This window comes from Danio aesculapii, chromosome 16 (genome assembly GCF_903798145.1).
Source record: "Danio aesculapii chromosome 16, fDanAes4.1, whole genome shotgun sequence".
Lineage (NCBI taxonomy): Eukaryota > Metazoa > Chordata > Actinopteri > Cypriniformes > Danionidae > Danio > Danio aesculapii.
In genome coordinates this window covers 10,274,963-10,291,842 of record NC_079450.1, presented here as the reverse complement: position 1 = coordinate 10,291,842, position 16,880 = coordinate 10,274,963, and the positions used below count along the sequence as shown (strand labels likewise).

The 16,880-nt window shown below is 36.3% G+C and overlaps 1 protein-coding gene across 2 annotated transcripts in view; it reads left to right on the top strand.

The window, feature by feature from the left end:
• The window catches only part of nr2f5 (nuclear receptor subfamily 2, group F, member 5), a 103,621-nt gene extending 87,160 nt beyond the window's left edge, over window positions 1-16,461 (top strand). For both annotated transcript variants that reach the window (XM_056476292.1, XM_056476291.1), the window contains 3 exons: window positions 9,134-9,414; window positions 11,347-11,593; window positions 14,937-16,461. In XM_056476292.1, the coding sequence (XP_056332267.1) occupies window positions 9,151-9,414; window positions 11,347-11,593; window positions 14,937-15,253 (828 nt within the window). In that variant the 5' untranslated portion in view covers window positions 9,134-9,150 and the 3' untranslated portion in view covers window positions 15,254-16,461. The remainder of the gene's footprint in view (window positions 1-9,133; window positions 9,415-11,346; window positions 11,594-14,936) is intronic.
• Window positions 16,462-16,880: the final 419 nt, after the last annotated feature.

Genomic DNA, 16,880 nt, shown 5'->3' with positions numbered 1-16,880 from the left:
CCCTACCAAGAGCAGACGACTTAAAAAATGGTAACACTATAAAAAAAAGTTCAAATCTACAACAAATATGTAATCCTGGCATATTATTAAAGCATTTTGTAAATATACTTAAATGATTTAAGTCAGTATTTGTACAGTCATATTGACACAGGATTGGCAGTACAAACGCAGACGCAGTTAACATTTGTTTCAGCAAACGTGATGAAACTGTGACTTCATCCCATGACCTGTAAGTCACTCGCTTCCCATGCGCAGGGTCAAATATAGGTCAATGGAAAGTAAACATTAATAATAGACAGGATCATAGCAAAGTCCAAATGTGGCGGCTCTCTGTGGGGTTTGGGTAAATATCACCCTGCCACCTGCTTCATCGGTTAATCCTGCTGTTCAACCCGTTTGTATACAGGTGACCTCCGGCAGGCCAGACGCTCAGGATTCACCATGAATACATAGTCTTAAAATACAGCGATGATCACTAGACCGAGACTAGACTGAGATTACACTTCAGAAAGATCTCTCTTTGTTAAGCAATTTGAAATGATTCAGCAAAATTTGTATTTCAAATATGACACAATTTCTACCTAAATAAAGCTAAATAAAATCTAAATAATTCTATAATAAAAGTTTTATAATAAATTATATTTAAATAAAAAAAACTCAAAAAAATCTGAAACAGATTTACAATTTTGGATAAAAAAGCTTATTAGGGAAATGTTGACTTGGTAACTTATTTAAAATGAGTAAATATGTATGTATTATGATTATTATTATTTATTTTCAGACATCAAATCTGAAATAAATGAAATGCACAGTTGAAAACAAAATTTTATCTATTTTTTTAGCAGTGTTTTAACTGTTTAAGTGCTGTACTCATTTCTTAAATTCATTTCTTTGCCATGACAGTAGGTCAAATTGTCATTTAACTGGGTTAATTGGGCAAGCCATTGGACAACAAACTGGTTTATTTAGTAGCCAATCGAAGAAAAAAAATGTATAGTGCATCTGGAAAGTATTTAAAGCATTTTTTCGATTGGCTACTAAATAAACCAGTTTGTTGTCCAATTGCTTGTCTAATTAACCTAGTTAAATGACAATTTAAGCTCAATAGCGCTTGACTTTTTTCACATTTTTTAAAAATGTTACAGCCTTATTTATTTCCTCAATTCAACACACAATACCCCATAATGACAATGTGAAAAAAGAGTTTTTGAAATTGTTGCAAATTTATTAAAAATAAAAGCTGAAAAATCACATGTACAGAAGTATTCACAACCTTTCCTTAATACTTTGTTGATGCACCTTTGGCAGCGATTACAGCCTCAAGTCTTTTTGAATGTGATGCCACAAGCTTGGCACACCTGTCTTTGGGAATTTTTGCCCATTCCTCTTTGCAGTACCTTTTAAGCTCTATCAGGTTGGATAGGAAGCGACGGTGTACAGCCATTTTCAGATCTCTCCAGAGATGTTCAATAGGATTTAAGTCTGGGCTCTGGCTGGGCCACTCAAGGACATTCACCGAGTTGTTGTGAAGCCACTCCATTGATATTTTGGCGGTGTGCTTTGGGTCATTGTCTTGCTGGAAGATGAACCATCGCCCCAGTCTGAGGTCAAGAGCACTCCGAAGCAGGTTTTCATACAGGATGTCTCTGTATGTTGCTGCGTTCATCTTTCCCTCTATCCTGACTAGTCTTCAGCTGAAAAACATCCCCACAGCATGATGCTGCCACCCCCATGCTTCACTGTAGTGATGGTATTAGCCTGGTGATGAGCGGTACCTAGTTTTCTCCAAACGCAACACCTGGCATTTACTATAAAGAGTTCAATTTTAGCCTCTTCAGACCAGAGAATTTTGTTTCTTATGGTCTGAGAGTGCTTCAGATGCTTTTTGGCAAATTCCAGGTGGGGAGAGGCTTCCGTCTGCCCACTTTACCATACAGGCCTGATTGGTGGATTGCTCCACAGATGGTTGTCCTTCTGTAAGGTTCTCCTCTCTCCACAGAAGAACACTGGAGCTCAGACAGAGTGAACATCAGGTTATTGATCACCTCCCTGACTAAGGCCCTTCTCCACCGATCACTCAGCTTAGATGGTCGGCCACCTCTAGGAAGAGTCCTGGTGGTTCCAAACATCTTCCATTTACAGACGATGGAGGCCACTGTGCCTCGTGCCTCGAGACAATCCTGTCTCGGAGGTCTACAGACAATTCCTTTGTCTTCATGCTTATATAGGGGCCTTATATAGACAGGTGTATGCCTTTTCAAATCAACTGAATTTACCACAGGGAACTTCAAATAAGCTGCTGAAACATCTCAAGAATGATCAGTGGAAACAGAATGTACCTGAGCTCAATTTAGAGCTTCACTGCAAAGGCTGTAAATATTGATGTACATGTGATTTTTCAGGTTTTTTTTATTTGTAATAAATTTGCAACAATTTCAATAAATCTTTTTTTCACATTGTCATTATGGGCTATTGTGTGGAGAATTGAGGAAATAAATGAGTTTAAACCATTTTGGAATAAGGCTGTAATAAAAAAAAAAATGTGGAAAAAGTGAAGCGCTATGAATACTTTCCGGATGCACTGGATGTGGGAATATAGGAATGTGCTAGATTCAGAATTTTGCATGAACTTAAAAACGTGTAACTATTAAGTATTCATTGAAATTAATTGCTGCCTGCTTGTGAATCTCAATTTGACCACAACATTACATTGCTGTAAAATGACAACGAATGACAGAAATATTTTTTGATTCATAGCTTGTGTCTTAAGTATCTTATTGTGTCTTATTTTAGTCTGAATTGCTCTAATTGTAATGTTTACATTCAAGATACATTAAGACTAAACAAACAAAAAACACCCATCAATTCAGAGATTCTGGGCTTTTTTCAGTCTAATATAAAGAAAACATCCAAAATACATATTCATTTATTTTTTATTTTAGCACTTTATCAATTTGTGTCTGTAAACTTCAATGACAACACACATTTTTAAAGGTGGATTTCCCCCCTGTTCACCTGCTGTGTCTTGCCTTTAGTGCAGAAATGTGGTCAAACACCTCAATGCCACACGTTTCTGCTCAGCAAATATTGCACACCTGATCCGCCCTCCTCCTCTTTTTATGGTATGCTGGAGCTTTAACCAGTTTCAGGACTGAACCACAGTGAGCGAAAGCAAACTAGGAACAGGAAAGTTGAGCTGCCATAACTTTTGACCTCTGAGTGTTAATCCTCCAGCACACGTGAAGCACGTTCACTTATTGACTGATCAGAGAATCCTCATCAGAATGCAGTTCAGCACAACATGGCTCTGACTGTGTGTTCACTGCTGTGTGTCTGAGTTTACTCATATTAACCGGAGTAAATGCTCCCCCATTGTCTTTCACTGTTCACACAAACAGGAAGTTTCAATCTTAAAATCTAGGCAGTATTTCTGTGGTCAAATATACACGAACATTGTAAGTTTTAACAAATTAACATGACCTGTTTTCTATTTGAGTGAATACAGTTGAAGTCAGAATTATTAGCCCTCCTGTTAAATTTGAGTTCTTTTTTATCCCAATTTTCTTTAACGGAGATTTTTTTTTTCAACACATTTCTAAACATAATAGTTTTAATAACTCATCTCTAATAACTGATTTATTTTATCTTTGCCATGATGACAGTACATACTATTTGACTGGATATTTTGCAAGATACTACTTTTCAGCTTAAAGTGACATTTAAAAGCTTAACTAGATTAAGTTAGGGTAATTAGGCGAGTCATTGTATAACGATGGTTTGTTCTGTAGACAATCGAAAGCAAATATTGCTTAAGGGGGCTAATAATATTGACCTTAAAATGGTTTAAAAAAAACTGCTTTTATTCCAGCTGAAATAAAACAAATAAGACTTTCTCTAGAAGAAAAAATATTGAAGTAAATGTCCTTAATTCCTTAAATATTACTTGAGAAATATTTAAAGAATTAAAGAATAAATGATACAAAGGAGGGCTAATACATTTTTTTGTTTGTTGTTTTTTTATTCTTTTGTTTTTAGCAAAGATGCATTGAATTGATAAAAAAAAATGACAGTAAACATTTTAAGTTTTGATAAAAAAAAAAAAAGTAAAATAATCACTATTCTTTTCAACTTTATATTCAATAAATACTGAAAAATTTTAAATTCATTCATTTTCTTTTCAGCTTAGTCCCTTTATTAATCAGGGGTCACCACAGCGTAATGAACCGCCAACTTATCTAGCATATGTTTTACGCAGTGGATGCCCTTCCAGCTGCAACCCATCACTGGGAAACACCCATACACTCTCGCATTCACACTAATACACTATGGAGACTAATACAATTTAGCTTATTCAATTCACCTGTACCGCATGTCTTTAGACTTGTGGGGAAACCGGAGCACCTGGAGGAAACCCACGTCAACACAGAGAGAACATGCAAGCTCCATTCAGAAATCCCAACTGACCCAGTTGAGGCTAAAACCAGCGACCTTCTTGCTGTGAGGCAGTCGTGTTACCCACTGCACCACTGTGACACCCCAACATTTAGAATAATGATTAAAAAAAAAAGACAGAAGAAAAGTGCTGAAAATTCAGCAATAAATTACAATTTTAAATATATAAAACTTAAATAAAAATGTAGTTTTAAATATTTTTTAAAAAATTTAATATTTCACAAGATCACCATATTTACTATCACTATTTATATTTGATTAAATAATTGCAGTCATGGTAAAACTTTCAAACACTAAGAAAAATCGTACCGTCCCCAATTTATTTATTTAGGTCTGGACTCGCATCCAGCATCCTTTTCTAATAGCAAAAGTTTGTCACTTCTTTTTTTTTAGTTGCAAATTTTGTGATTGGTGGAGATTCTGACAATCTCAAATAAGGATCAATTATCCATCTAGATCACTGTATATCAGACGGAGCTTTTAAACAGCAATCAGTACTAACAATCTATTCATTGTAGAAGTCACAGGCCTTTCTTGTTGCTGTTGTAAATTATAATTATATTTAATTTATTAATATCCTAAAAACTAAACTAATTACAATCATTATGAATGTTATTTACATATCTGTGAAAATTAGGACCAAATTTAAAGCATTTCATAATGTATCAGAACAAATATTTCGTTGATTAAACTTGCATAAAAGTATTCAATAAAAGCGTACATTTCATTTACTAAAAAGAGATTCAGTAAATATGTGATATAATCCTATTTAAAAGCAAATAATAATCATAATAACATATTATTAGGTGATATTATTACTCCATTGAGAGTAAAAAAAAGCTAAATACCTAAATCATTTACAATTTTTTTAATTATTTAATATTTTTAGAATTATTTTTAGTATTACACTGCACATAAAATAAACAAATAATTCACACTTACTGTACACACATGCATATAATGATATTTTTTCTCATATTTTTCAAATATTTCCCAAGTGATGTTAAACAGAGCAAGAACTTTTTTCACAGTATTTCCTATAATATTTTTTCTTCTGGAGAAAGTCTTATTTGTTTTATTTTGGCTAAAATAAAAGCAGATTTTATTATTTTTAAATCCGTTTTAAGGTCAAAATTAGGGCTGGGAAATATGACAATAATGCAATCTTGATAAATATTTTCCATATTGAATAACAATATATATACTTCGATTTTGTTTTTCGAAGTTAATGTTAATGCTTCCAGATTGAAGCTGCAGTCACACTGGGCTTTTCCTCCCATAGACTTCCATTCATACGCACGCGAATGCGTCAGACCGGACACGCGGGGTCATGCGTTAAGTTTCGTAGTTCGCTGCGGTGCAAAGTTCAAGCTTGGTGAACTCTGACCTGCGAAATCGCATCACTTGACTGCATGAGACCAATCGAGGAACAAAACAGGACCTCTCTGGACAGAAATTCAAAACATGGAGCAATCGCTGGCTTTTTTAAATGTCTAAACATCTTGTTTAATCCCGCCCCTTTTCGCAGCGCCATACGACAGAATTTCGCACACACAAAGCCCAGTGTAACCATAGCTTCAAAAGAGTATTCCAACAATGGCTGAAGCCACAAAAATTAGAGAGTCCAATAAGTGGCATAACGTATTTTGGGCCAATAAATGTTCGGTGGCCAAAAATTCAGTGCATCCCTAATATCAACACACTCTTAGATTCCCATTGATGCACATTTCTGCTGTGTGATTGGCTCTTAGATCAATCTAGAGTAATCCAGAGCCTATCACTGTTATTGATATAAATTTTATCGCGATATGATATATCATTTATCGGTCAAGGCCTAGTCAATATTATTAGCCGCCTTAATGCTATATCCCCTTTAGAAAGCATTTCCTATTATATCATACAAACATATTTGAACTAAATGACTATAATAAAACTATACAAACACATACAGGCCTGTTCTGCTCTGTCATTTCTGAGAGCCAACTAAGATAAACGTGACACTTACATGAAACTCTATTACATTCAAGATATCTCAGAGCAATACTATTTTCCTTGGGGTTTTTGCTCCGTGTGTGTCTGCTCATTTCATGCTCGCTCTGCTTTATGGTAGATGGAGTTATTGGCCAGACAGCGGGACAGTAAAACAGGTGTTTCCCAAATGGGCAGTGAGCCTCATGGGTGCAGGAATGGCCCGTGTTTTGCCCTTCGCCTCTGGATGAACCATTTGTTTGAGGAAGTGTGAAAGAGCTCATTTCAGCAACTCACTCATTACTCACTGACAAACGCCTTCCTCTGATGACTTTCACAGATGCTGAAACTACAATACAAAACACAAGAAAACTCAGCTTCACCCGATTGTTAGTAAACACACGACTTATATATTAGTTATTCTTAAGCAGCTTGGTTTATTTTCCTTCGGCTTAGTCCCTTATTTATCAGGGGTCACCACAGCAGAATGAACCGCCAACAATTCCAGCATATGTTTCCAACATCAACCCAGTATTGAGAAACAACCATACACACTCATTCACACACACGGACTCCTACACTACGGACAATTTCATTCATTCATTTTCTTTTCAGATTAGTCCCTTTATTAATCCGTGGTCGCCACAGCGGAATGAACTGCCAACTTATCCAGCATGTTTTATACAGCGGATGCCCTTCCAGCTGCAATCCATCTCTGGGAAACATCCATACACACTCATACAGTTCAGACAATTTAGCCTACCCAATTCCCCTATAGCGCATGTCTTTGAACTGTGGGGGAAACCAGAGCACCCGGAGGAAACCCGCGCGAACGCAGGGAGAACATGCAAACTCCACACAGAAACACTAACTGACCCAGCCGAGGCTCAAACCAGCGTCCTTCTTGCTGTGAGGCGACAGCACTACCTACTGCGCCACCCACACGGACAATTTAGTTTATTCAATTCGCCTATAGCGCCTGTCTTTGGACTGTGGGGGAAACTTGAGCACTCAGAGGAAACACGCCAACATGGGGAGAACATGCAAACTCCACACAGAAATGCCAACAGACCCAGCCAGGGCTTGAACCAGCAACCTTCTTGCTGTGAGGCGACAGGGCTAACCACTGAGCCACCGTGCTGCGCTATATACTATTAAAATAGTAATTTATTTTATTTTATTCCGCTTAAAATAAAGCTTTCAAGCTGCTTGAATATGGCGAAATGAAATGAAATTGTCATATTCAAGCAGCTTGGTAAAACGCCTTTCTCTGATGCCTTTCACAGATGCTGAAACTACAGTACAAGACAAAAGAAACCTCTGCTTGAGCCGTTTGCTAATAACCACACTATTTTATTTAATTATTTTGATATTAGAGCACATTAAACACATCAACACTTTAACAATTTCTGAAAAATTCACAGCGAGCATAAAAACTAATTTGTTGTCAAATTTCAAAGAAATAATTGATGTACTTTTTGGTCACTAGAACACGTTTATCAATACTTTGATGACTTCACCACGAGCCTAAAAACTAATTTGTTGTCAAAGAAATAATGTTTGTACTTTTTTTTGTGTGACTAGAACACATGTATCAATACTTTGGTTATTTCAGCAAAACCCACAGCGAGCGTGAACTAATTTGTTGTCTAATTCAAATGTTCTTTTTGTACTTTTACGTCACTAAAACACATTAAGCAATACTTCAATGACAGCGAGTTTAAAAACTAATTTGTTGTCAAATTCCAAAGAAATTATTCTTGTACTTTTTTTTTGCTCACTAAAAGACATTTATCAATACTTTGGGTATTTCAGCAAAAATTTACAGCGAGCAATTTTGTTGTCAAAATTCTAAGAGATTATTCTTATACTTTTGTCACTAGAAGACATTTATCAATACTTTATCAATGATGACTTCTGAAAATTCACAGCGAGTATAAAATCTAATTTGTTGTAAAAATTTAAATGAATTACTTTTGTATTTTTTTAGGTCAATTTCATCAGGCTTTTTACCATTAAATAAATACAATCTTAAAGACTATAAAATTAAATCAAATATTTATTTATTAATATTATATAATGAAGCTGTCTGTCTACAATTAAAAAATACTAACAATAATCTTTTATTTATTTATCTTTGCCATGATGACAGTAAATAATATTTGACTAGATATTTTTAAGACACTTCTATACAGCTTAAAGTGACATTTAAAGGCTTAACTAGGTTAATTATGTTAACTAGGCAGGTTAGGGTAATTAGACAAGTTATTGTATAATGATGGTTTGTTCTGTAGATCGGAAAAAAAAAATTAGCATTAAGGGGCTAATAATTTTGACCTTAAAATGGTTCATAAAAAATTTAATATTGCTTTTATTCTAGCCAAAAGAAAACAAATAAAACTTTCTCCAGAAGAAAAAATATTATCAGACATACTGTGAAAATTTCTTATTCTGTTAAACATCATTTGGGAAATATTTAAAACAGAAAAAAATTCAAAGGGGGGCTAATTTATAATATTTTTATATTATATTATATTATATTATATTATAAAGACTTCAACTGTGTGTGTGTGTGTGTGTGTATATGAAGTGTTTTGATAACTACAGTGTAAAGAATTTTGCAGTAATCAGTATTGAGAAATAGACTCTAGTAATTGCAGAAACAACTGTAATATCCATCACTAACAGCTCTTTTTGTTTTCTCTTTTCGCAGCTGTCCAGAGGGGTCGAATGTCCAACTCCCAGTCCAGTCCAGGACAGTACCTGAGCAATGGAAGTGACCCATATAATGGTCAGCCTTACCTGTCCGGCTTCATCTCTCTGCTCTTACGGGCTGAACCATACCCCACATCCCGCTATGGAGCCCAGTGTATGCAGTCGAATAACCTGATGGGCATCGAGAACATCTGTGAACTGGCTGCGCGTCTGCTGTTCAGCGCTGTGGAGTGGGCCAAAAATATACCTTTCTTTCCAGACCTGCAGCTCATGGATCAGGTAAAGCAACATCGCTGGCTTATTGGTCGTGTTCAAAGATAACTGATTTAATGTTATCATTTTCAAGTGTAATTTTGTATATTTTGTGTTTTATTTATTGTTTTTAAAAATATATTAAAAGTTTATTTTAATATATATATATATATATATATATATTTATTTATTTATTTATTTATTTATTTATTTATTTAGCTATGTTCAAGCACCTTGGTTATATAATATTGAAATCATTTATTTAATTTTATAGTTTTAAAATAAAGTTTTAATTTAATTTAATTTCCATGCTGCTTAAATATGGCTAAATTAAATTAAATTAAATTAAATTAAATATTCAAGCAGCTTGGTTAATAATAATTTATTTAATAAAAAAAAATTAAAGTTAAAAAAGTTTTGCTTTTAATTTAATTTAATTTAATAACCACTCCTTGAATATAGCAAAACTTAAATAAATAATACATTTAAATAAAATAAAATTTAATTTAATATGGCAAACCTAAACTGAATGCCACATAATAATAATTAAATGCAATTTTACCATATTCAAGCTGCTTGATTATATTATTTTAATGCATAAACACTATATTTTTATTTAGTTATTTTATATTGCCTTGTTCAAACAGCTTGGTTACATAATAATATATTAATAAAGTATTTATTTAGGTAACTTTTATATGTTCATTTATTGTTATTTTAATAGTTGCATTTTAAGTTTTTAAGAATGCCTGGCAACATCAACCAGAAAAAAAACTTTTACCTATTATTTTATAGTCATTTTTAATAGTTAATTTGAGGTTTATTATTTATTTAAGTTGTTAAGTAAATTTAAGTTAAGTTACTTCAAGAAAATTTAAGTCAGGTTACATTAGGTTAAGTTAAAGCCTGGCAAAATCAACCAGGAAAAGTAAATTCAATATTATTTTACAGTTATTTTTAATAGTTAATTTAAGGTTTGTATTTTATTTAAGCTAAGTTGTAAGAAAGCCTGGCAACATCAACCAGGAAATAAAATAAAAATAACTAATTTGGAAAATTATGCATCAATATATTGTTTATGGTAATACACCATTCAAGCAGCTCGGTTATATTATTTTAATATATAAATACTTTATGTAATTTTATACTTTTTAATTAAAGTTTTCAAAATATTTTTATTGTAATGCTTTATTTTATTTTGCCATGTTCAAACAGCTTGGTTACATAATAATGTATCAATAAATTATTTAATTAGATAACTTTTACATATTAATTTATCCTTTCTTTAATTGTTTATTTAAGGTTTGCATTTTTGAAAGTTAAGTTAAGTTGAAAGAAACCCTGGCAACATCAACCAGGACGAATAAGTCCAAAAAAAAGCTTAACTTGTACATATTATTTCATAGTTATTTTAATAGTTAATTTAAGGTTTGTATTTTATTTAAGTAGTTAAGTTGAGTTGTAAGAAAGCCTAGTAACATCAACCAAAGAAAAAAAAAATACTTTGGAATATTATGCATCAATATAATGTTTATGGTAATGGAAAAACGTAGTAGTAAAGCATTACAGTGATTTTACCATGGATGGGTGTAAACCACCTAAAATCACTTGATGTGTATGTAAATAATAACTAATAAACTTGAGTGGTTTATTCCTATGAAAGTTGGCAGTGATAAAATAAATGTTTTGAATTTAAATTCCTGTGTTGTAAATACACTAAAGAAATCTTGCAGTCTTCATTTTTTAGTTGAATATAATGAACTTTTCTAGTCCTCTCAACTCACATCAATCAAACTAACTAAAATATTAAGTTGAAACCTGGTTAGTGTATTAAAATAAGTTCAAGCAAAAAAATATTGTTTTGACTTTGTCATGAATTTTTTTATTGTGTATTTTAACATTTGTCTCTACTAAATATTTGAATAAGCTGATAACCGTGTGTGTTGTTTTTGTGTGTAGGTGGCGCTGTTACGCATGTCGTGGAGTGAGCTGTTTGTTCTGAATGCTGCTCAGTGCTCAATGCCTCTGCATGTAGCACCCCTGCTGGCTGCCGCTGGACTACACGCGTCCCCCATGTCCGCCGAGCGTGTGGTGGCCTTCATGGACCACATACGAGTCTTTCAGGAGCAGGTGGAAAAACTGAAAGCCCTTCAGGTGGACACTGCTGAGTACTCCTGCCTGAAGTCTATCGTACTCTTCACCTCCGGTAAGAAGAACTAAACTACTACTTCTACCACAAGAGTCAACACTAATTTGTTTTAGAGATTTTGGGCTCTATTTTAACGATCTAGGCGCAAAGTCTAAAGCACAAAAGCATTAAGGGCGTGTCCGATTCCACTTTTGCTATTTAAATGATGGAAAAATATGCTTTGCACCTCGGCGCAGGGTTTAACAAGGTTGTGCTTATTCTTTAAATGAGTTCTGGGTGTATTTTGAGCATAACGTGCATTAAACCAATCAGAGTCTCCCCACACATTCCCTTTAAGATTCACTTGTCTTATGCCATGGTGCATTTGCTATTTACATGGCGGACTCTGTAAGTGGAAAAACTAAAAGCTTCACTAGCGAGAAAACAGTTAAACATACTTTCTGCAGCGTGAGGATAAAAAAAATTAGCCTTCTCCATTCGGCCTTTACTTTCACTATCTCTTTACTCCTTTACTTTCGTGAATAAGGAAACGGTGTTGTACACACTCCACTGAAGACATCCATTAGCCTACATATTTAATTTTGTTTGTTAAGCGCAAAGATTTGTTTCAAAACTATTTCTAAATTCAGTTCTAATTTACAGCAAATAAATAAATGAGCAATAATAACAAAGTGTGGTCAGAAAACTGAGTTAAATCCAAACACATGTCCTATTCTTAAGCCCCATATGGTCCAAAATTCGACAGGTGGACAAATTTAAGCTTGTTTTTATTTAAACAAATATAAATATGCGTATAAAAAATAATACTGCTAATAATAAAAACATTATACAAAATCAAATAAGCAAGAATGAACTGAAAAAAGCCCCTCGAGGTGGAGAAGGCATTTAGTTGCTCAATGGCGTGGTCTATTTTAGTTCCTCAAAATAGCAACGTGCCAACAATGCACCTTAACACCTTAACTCCTTTCTAGACCAGCACACTCATGAGTCCACAAAGTGGCACAAATGGATTTGCCATTTAAACAACGTGGCGCAAAATGGGAAATTTAGGGTTGCACTGGTCTGAAAATAGCAACATTTCGCGCCAAACGCGTCTTGTGTCTTATTGCGCCGGGTGTATGATATGACCCTTTATCTCCACATTGGAGACCTTGTAGTTTTTCCTTTCATGATGTTTCAGTTTGATATTTGCCATAGCCAAAGAGGTTAACCCATGGTGTTTAAACACCAGCCATCCAACCTGATTACATAACATGCATTACAAACAAACCAGTGTTGTTTCCCAATGAGTACGCCATTCATAACAGACAGGACTACAAATACTTAAGCACAGACCTCCAGACTCATAGATGTCTTGCCGACTGGTTCATATTATTTCTGATTACCTGCTCAAGCTGTCAGAAACCCTTTTCCAACCTGCACTTTTCCAAATGGATGGCCGTTTCTCGATTCATTTTTTTATCACTCATTCCTTCACGCTTCCATCTATTATTGAAAGCAGCCGAGCAGCCCCCCGCCCCACCTCAGCTTCCACCAACACGACTGAATTATGCATGCTGAGTTGCGGCAAGAGGGAATCGCTTCAGTCTGGCCGTGACCTACATAACCTCTGTAGCCAGGGGCATCAATGTGATCCATCCTGCAATTCCAGCCAAAACCCCCCCATCCACCCCCTGCCGAGACCCGCCGGCATGAGCTAACAGGGACAGACAAACTCTTGTGGCCCGTTACCTCAGTCCAAACCTCCAATCACCTCGCATCTCCCAACAGGCCTCGAATGTCAGCTAGTGGCTACGACGGCCTGATGCAGTCCGGTGGCAGCTCCCAGCGCGTGTTCACACTGTGAAACACAAAGAGAGAATTGGGGGATGCCTTTGCCATGCAGCGCCAGTGTGAAGGGAACTGGCGAGGCACGCAAGGCTTGTCAGTGCTGACATTACGCCAGGGACTGACGCATCAGTGGCCCCCTTACAAAACGCTCCCCACCGCAACCGTAGATGTCTTAATCTAGACTCACGGGACGTAGACAGAAGTGGCGGTTGTGTCCCACTCAGCGGGTCTCCTCGCCTCATAGAAATATGAAGCAATTAATCTTTTGTTATCAGAACTAAAGCTCAGCGGGATTAAATGTATGCATACACCAATGATAAATCACAGGACAAAGGAGATGGTGAAGGGGGTTAAAACGGCATGATTTTACAAACTTGGAGAGTCTTTTCGTGTTGAGTCTCTTCGTATGCACCACATAATTTCTTATCAAGTTTTTGGAAATTCTTAATGTGCTTCGCGCAGCTGAGTGGGCTTGACAAACCACCTGTAGAAGACAAAATCTTTTCCTCCCATATGCACCAGGCAACAAAAAATATTTCCAAAATAACTTTGACTTTTATATACAGTGGTCCCTCGTAGGACTGTGCAATTAATCGAAATCGAATCGCAATCGCGATTTGAAATGTTGCAAGAGGCTGCAATATGAAATATATATTACTTAATTTCCCCCACCTAGAGCAAATGCCGTCTGTGTTCCAGTCTTACTAGCTAATTGAGTGAGCACACTTTCGTTCTGCCCAATCAGAATTGCTTAACCGAACTACCGCCCACAATAAAAAACAAACAAAAAAGAAAGCTTGAACGAGTGTGATGGCATCTGCCACTTCAAAAGCATTAATAGACTAATTATTATCAAAGAAAAACAGCACGTTGGTAATATGGGAATATCTCGGTTTCAAAGTCATAGACACCAAACAAAAGCAGGTTATTTATAAGAGCTGTCGCAGAACAAGGAAATACAAAAACCAGCACCTAAAAAAGCACCACAGGCGGATACACGAGGAGCGTCTAGCTAAAAAGTCAACTAAGTACTGCCAGTGACACTCAATATAGTAGCAAGCAACAGCAAAGTATAATATAAGTTAATATCTTTTAAATTTATTTTTTTTAACCAACACTCAATGCATTTTAGCAGTAAGAAGCTACAATACAGATTGAGCTGAAGCTTGACTACGAAATAAAATCACAAATCAAATCGCAATATCTGTTAAAAAAATAAATAAAGATAAAAATAGCCCCTCGTTATTCGCGGAGTTACGCTCTTCAAAAAACCCGCAATAGATGAAATCCGCGTAGTCAGTTTTATTGTTCTACAATTATTCTAGATGTTTTAAGGCTGGAAAACCCCTCACTACACTTTATACACTTTTCTCAGACAGACATTAACATTTTCATGCTTTTCCCTCTTATCTAAACCTTCGTGGATCTCAAAATCTCAGCTCAATTTAATTAAGTAGTTTGAACAAGCAACAAATATATTCTTTTGAGTGTGCACTGATATAGCTCTGTGCTTCATTTACCTCCACATCGTGATATTTAATTTGCCATCTGTTTTTACTTCCCACTTTAGATGCCATGGGTCTGTCTGATGTGGCCCATGTGGAGAGCATCCAGGAGAAGTCCCAGTGTGCTCTTGAGGAGTATGTGCGGAACCAGTATCCCAATCAACCCAACCGATTTGGCCGCCTGTTGTTACGGCTTCCCTCCCTGCGCATCGTTTCCTCTCCCGTTATCGAACAGCTGTTCTTTGTGCGGCTGGTAGGCAAAACGCCCATCGAGACCCTGTTACGTGACATGCTGCTTTCCGGCTCCAGCTACAACTGGCCTTACATGCCTGTCCAGAGAGACCGGCCCATCTCGATCCATTACAATGAGAACGGGCCTTGATCCCACCCACAAAATCCATATCACACCTCTGCCGCCTGCCATGGGGTCATGGCCAATACTGAGAATCTGTAAACAAGTCATGCCCCTTTCTGCCACATCATCACCCACTCACTTATCTGAAGCACCAGCCGTTTGTTCTGTCAGTGGGAATGGACAACAGCGTTCATGTAGAAGCCGAACTGTTTCCTGCAGAGGCTTTCTAAGAACGAGGACTGTTTGGCCCAAAGTGCAACGTCCAGTATTGACTCAACCAGAAGCCATTAAAGCTGATGCCAAAATGCTATTAACTGTAGACGGACCTCGAAAACTCCACCACTTGTATTAACGACAGAGTCGACATTCTGTCTGTATTTGTGTGGTGAAGCAAAATCTCCCAGCACCTAAATTTGGGGTGGACGAGGTTTGATTTACGTCCCCCTCAAACAGGCACCACTCTTGCAGGACTCGTTGGAGAGAAAGCCATTGCCAAAGCAAGCCAGGCAACTGAACTCTCGGGAGCATTTTGTGGAACTGACGACTGAGGTGACATTTTATTTGTCTCGTTGATTACTTTGCATTTAGGTCTCTGATGAAGTGGGAAGACTTGAAAGAGGCACTTGAAACCAGCCAGATAACCCTCACTTTCCGTGCTTTTCTCAGCTGCATCCAAATATCCAGCACGTCTAGACAGAATGTTGCCATGCCAAGCACAACACGCGTCTTGTAAAACACAGGTGATTATACCCTGTAGAATCAACAAAAACACTGGGGTAAAAAATAAAAAGTGTATTCTGGGACATTGGGGAATGTCGGGAAAGGACCGATGTGTCCAAGCCAGCCAAGTCTATGTATAACCAAGGGATAACAATCTCCTTTGACTGTCAGATGTGCTAATTTGGCCCAGGATACCCTAATTCACTAAAAACTCAAGACCTCAAATATGCCAATAGTCTGCCTTTGATGACCAGGTATATTGTGTAGCATACTGTAGGTTGCGTCAAGTATTTTTGTTACTTTCTTGCTCGTTTGACTATGTTTAAACCCCGTTGTCACATTTTTTTAACATGGCACTACAGCTTTTAAGGCAGCATTTGGATATAAAAGCCATTGGGACCTTTGAAAGCAGGACCTGTTGTATTAGTTCACAGAATATTTCTATCAAAGTATGTTTTTCTGTATTTTAGGTTTGGAGAAATGAATTACTGAAATAAAATCTGTCATTCACAGAATTTCTGTTTTTGTTTAACTTTTACACCTCGTTTCCCCCTATTATTATTGGCCCACTCCTTCAGAGGTTCTTCAACAGGTGTTCTAAACCTTTGTTGCACATAAAAAGGCATATACAGTATATGTGACCGATTTAGATGACGTTTATTTATAAACTTATTTCGAGAGGACCACGTGTTTATGATTGCTTGCAAGTGGTCCCGCATTATCTATTATCTCCCCCCGCCCAAAAACATGCAACTTAAGTTAATTGACTAATCCAAATCGGCACCATAGACATGCTCCTAGTAAGTAGTTATCTCTTAAGAGCAATCACTATCTGTTCATTAGCTACTACAGCAGGGGAGTTCTCCAGATCTACCTGTGCTCAAACTCCCCTCTCGCCTTGCAAACGGGAGGGAGCCCCAGGCTTGAGGATCTT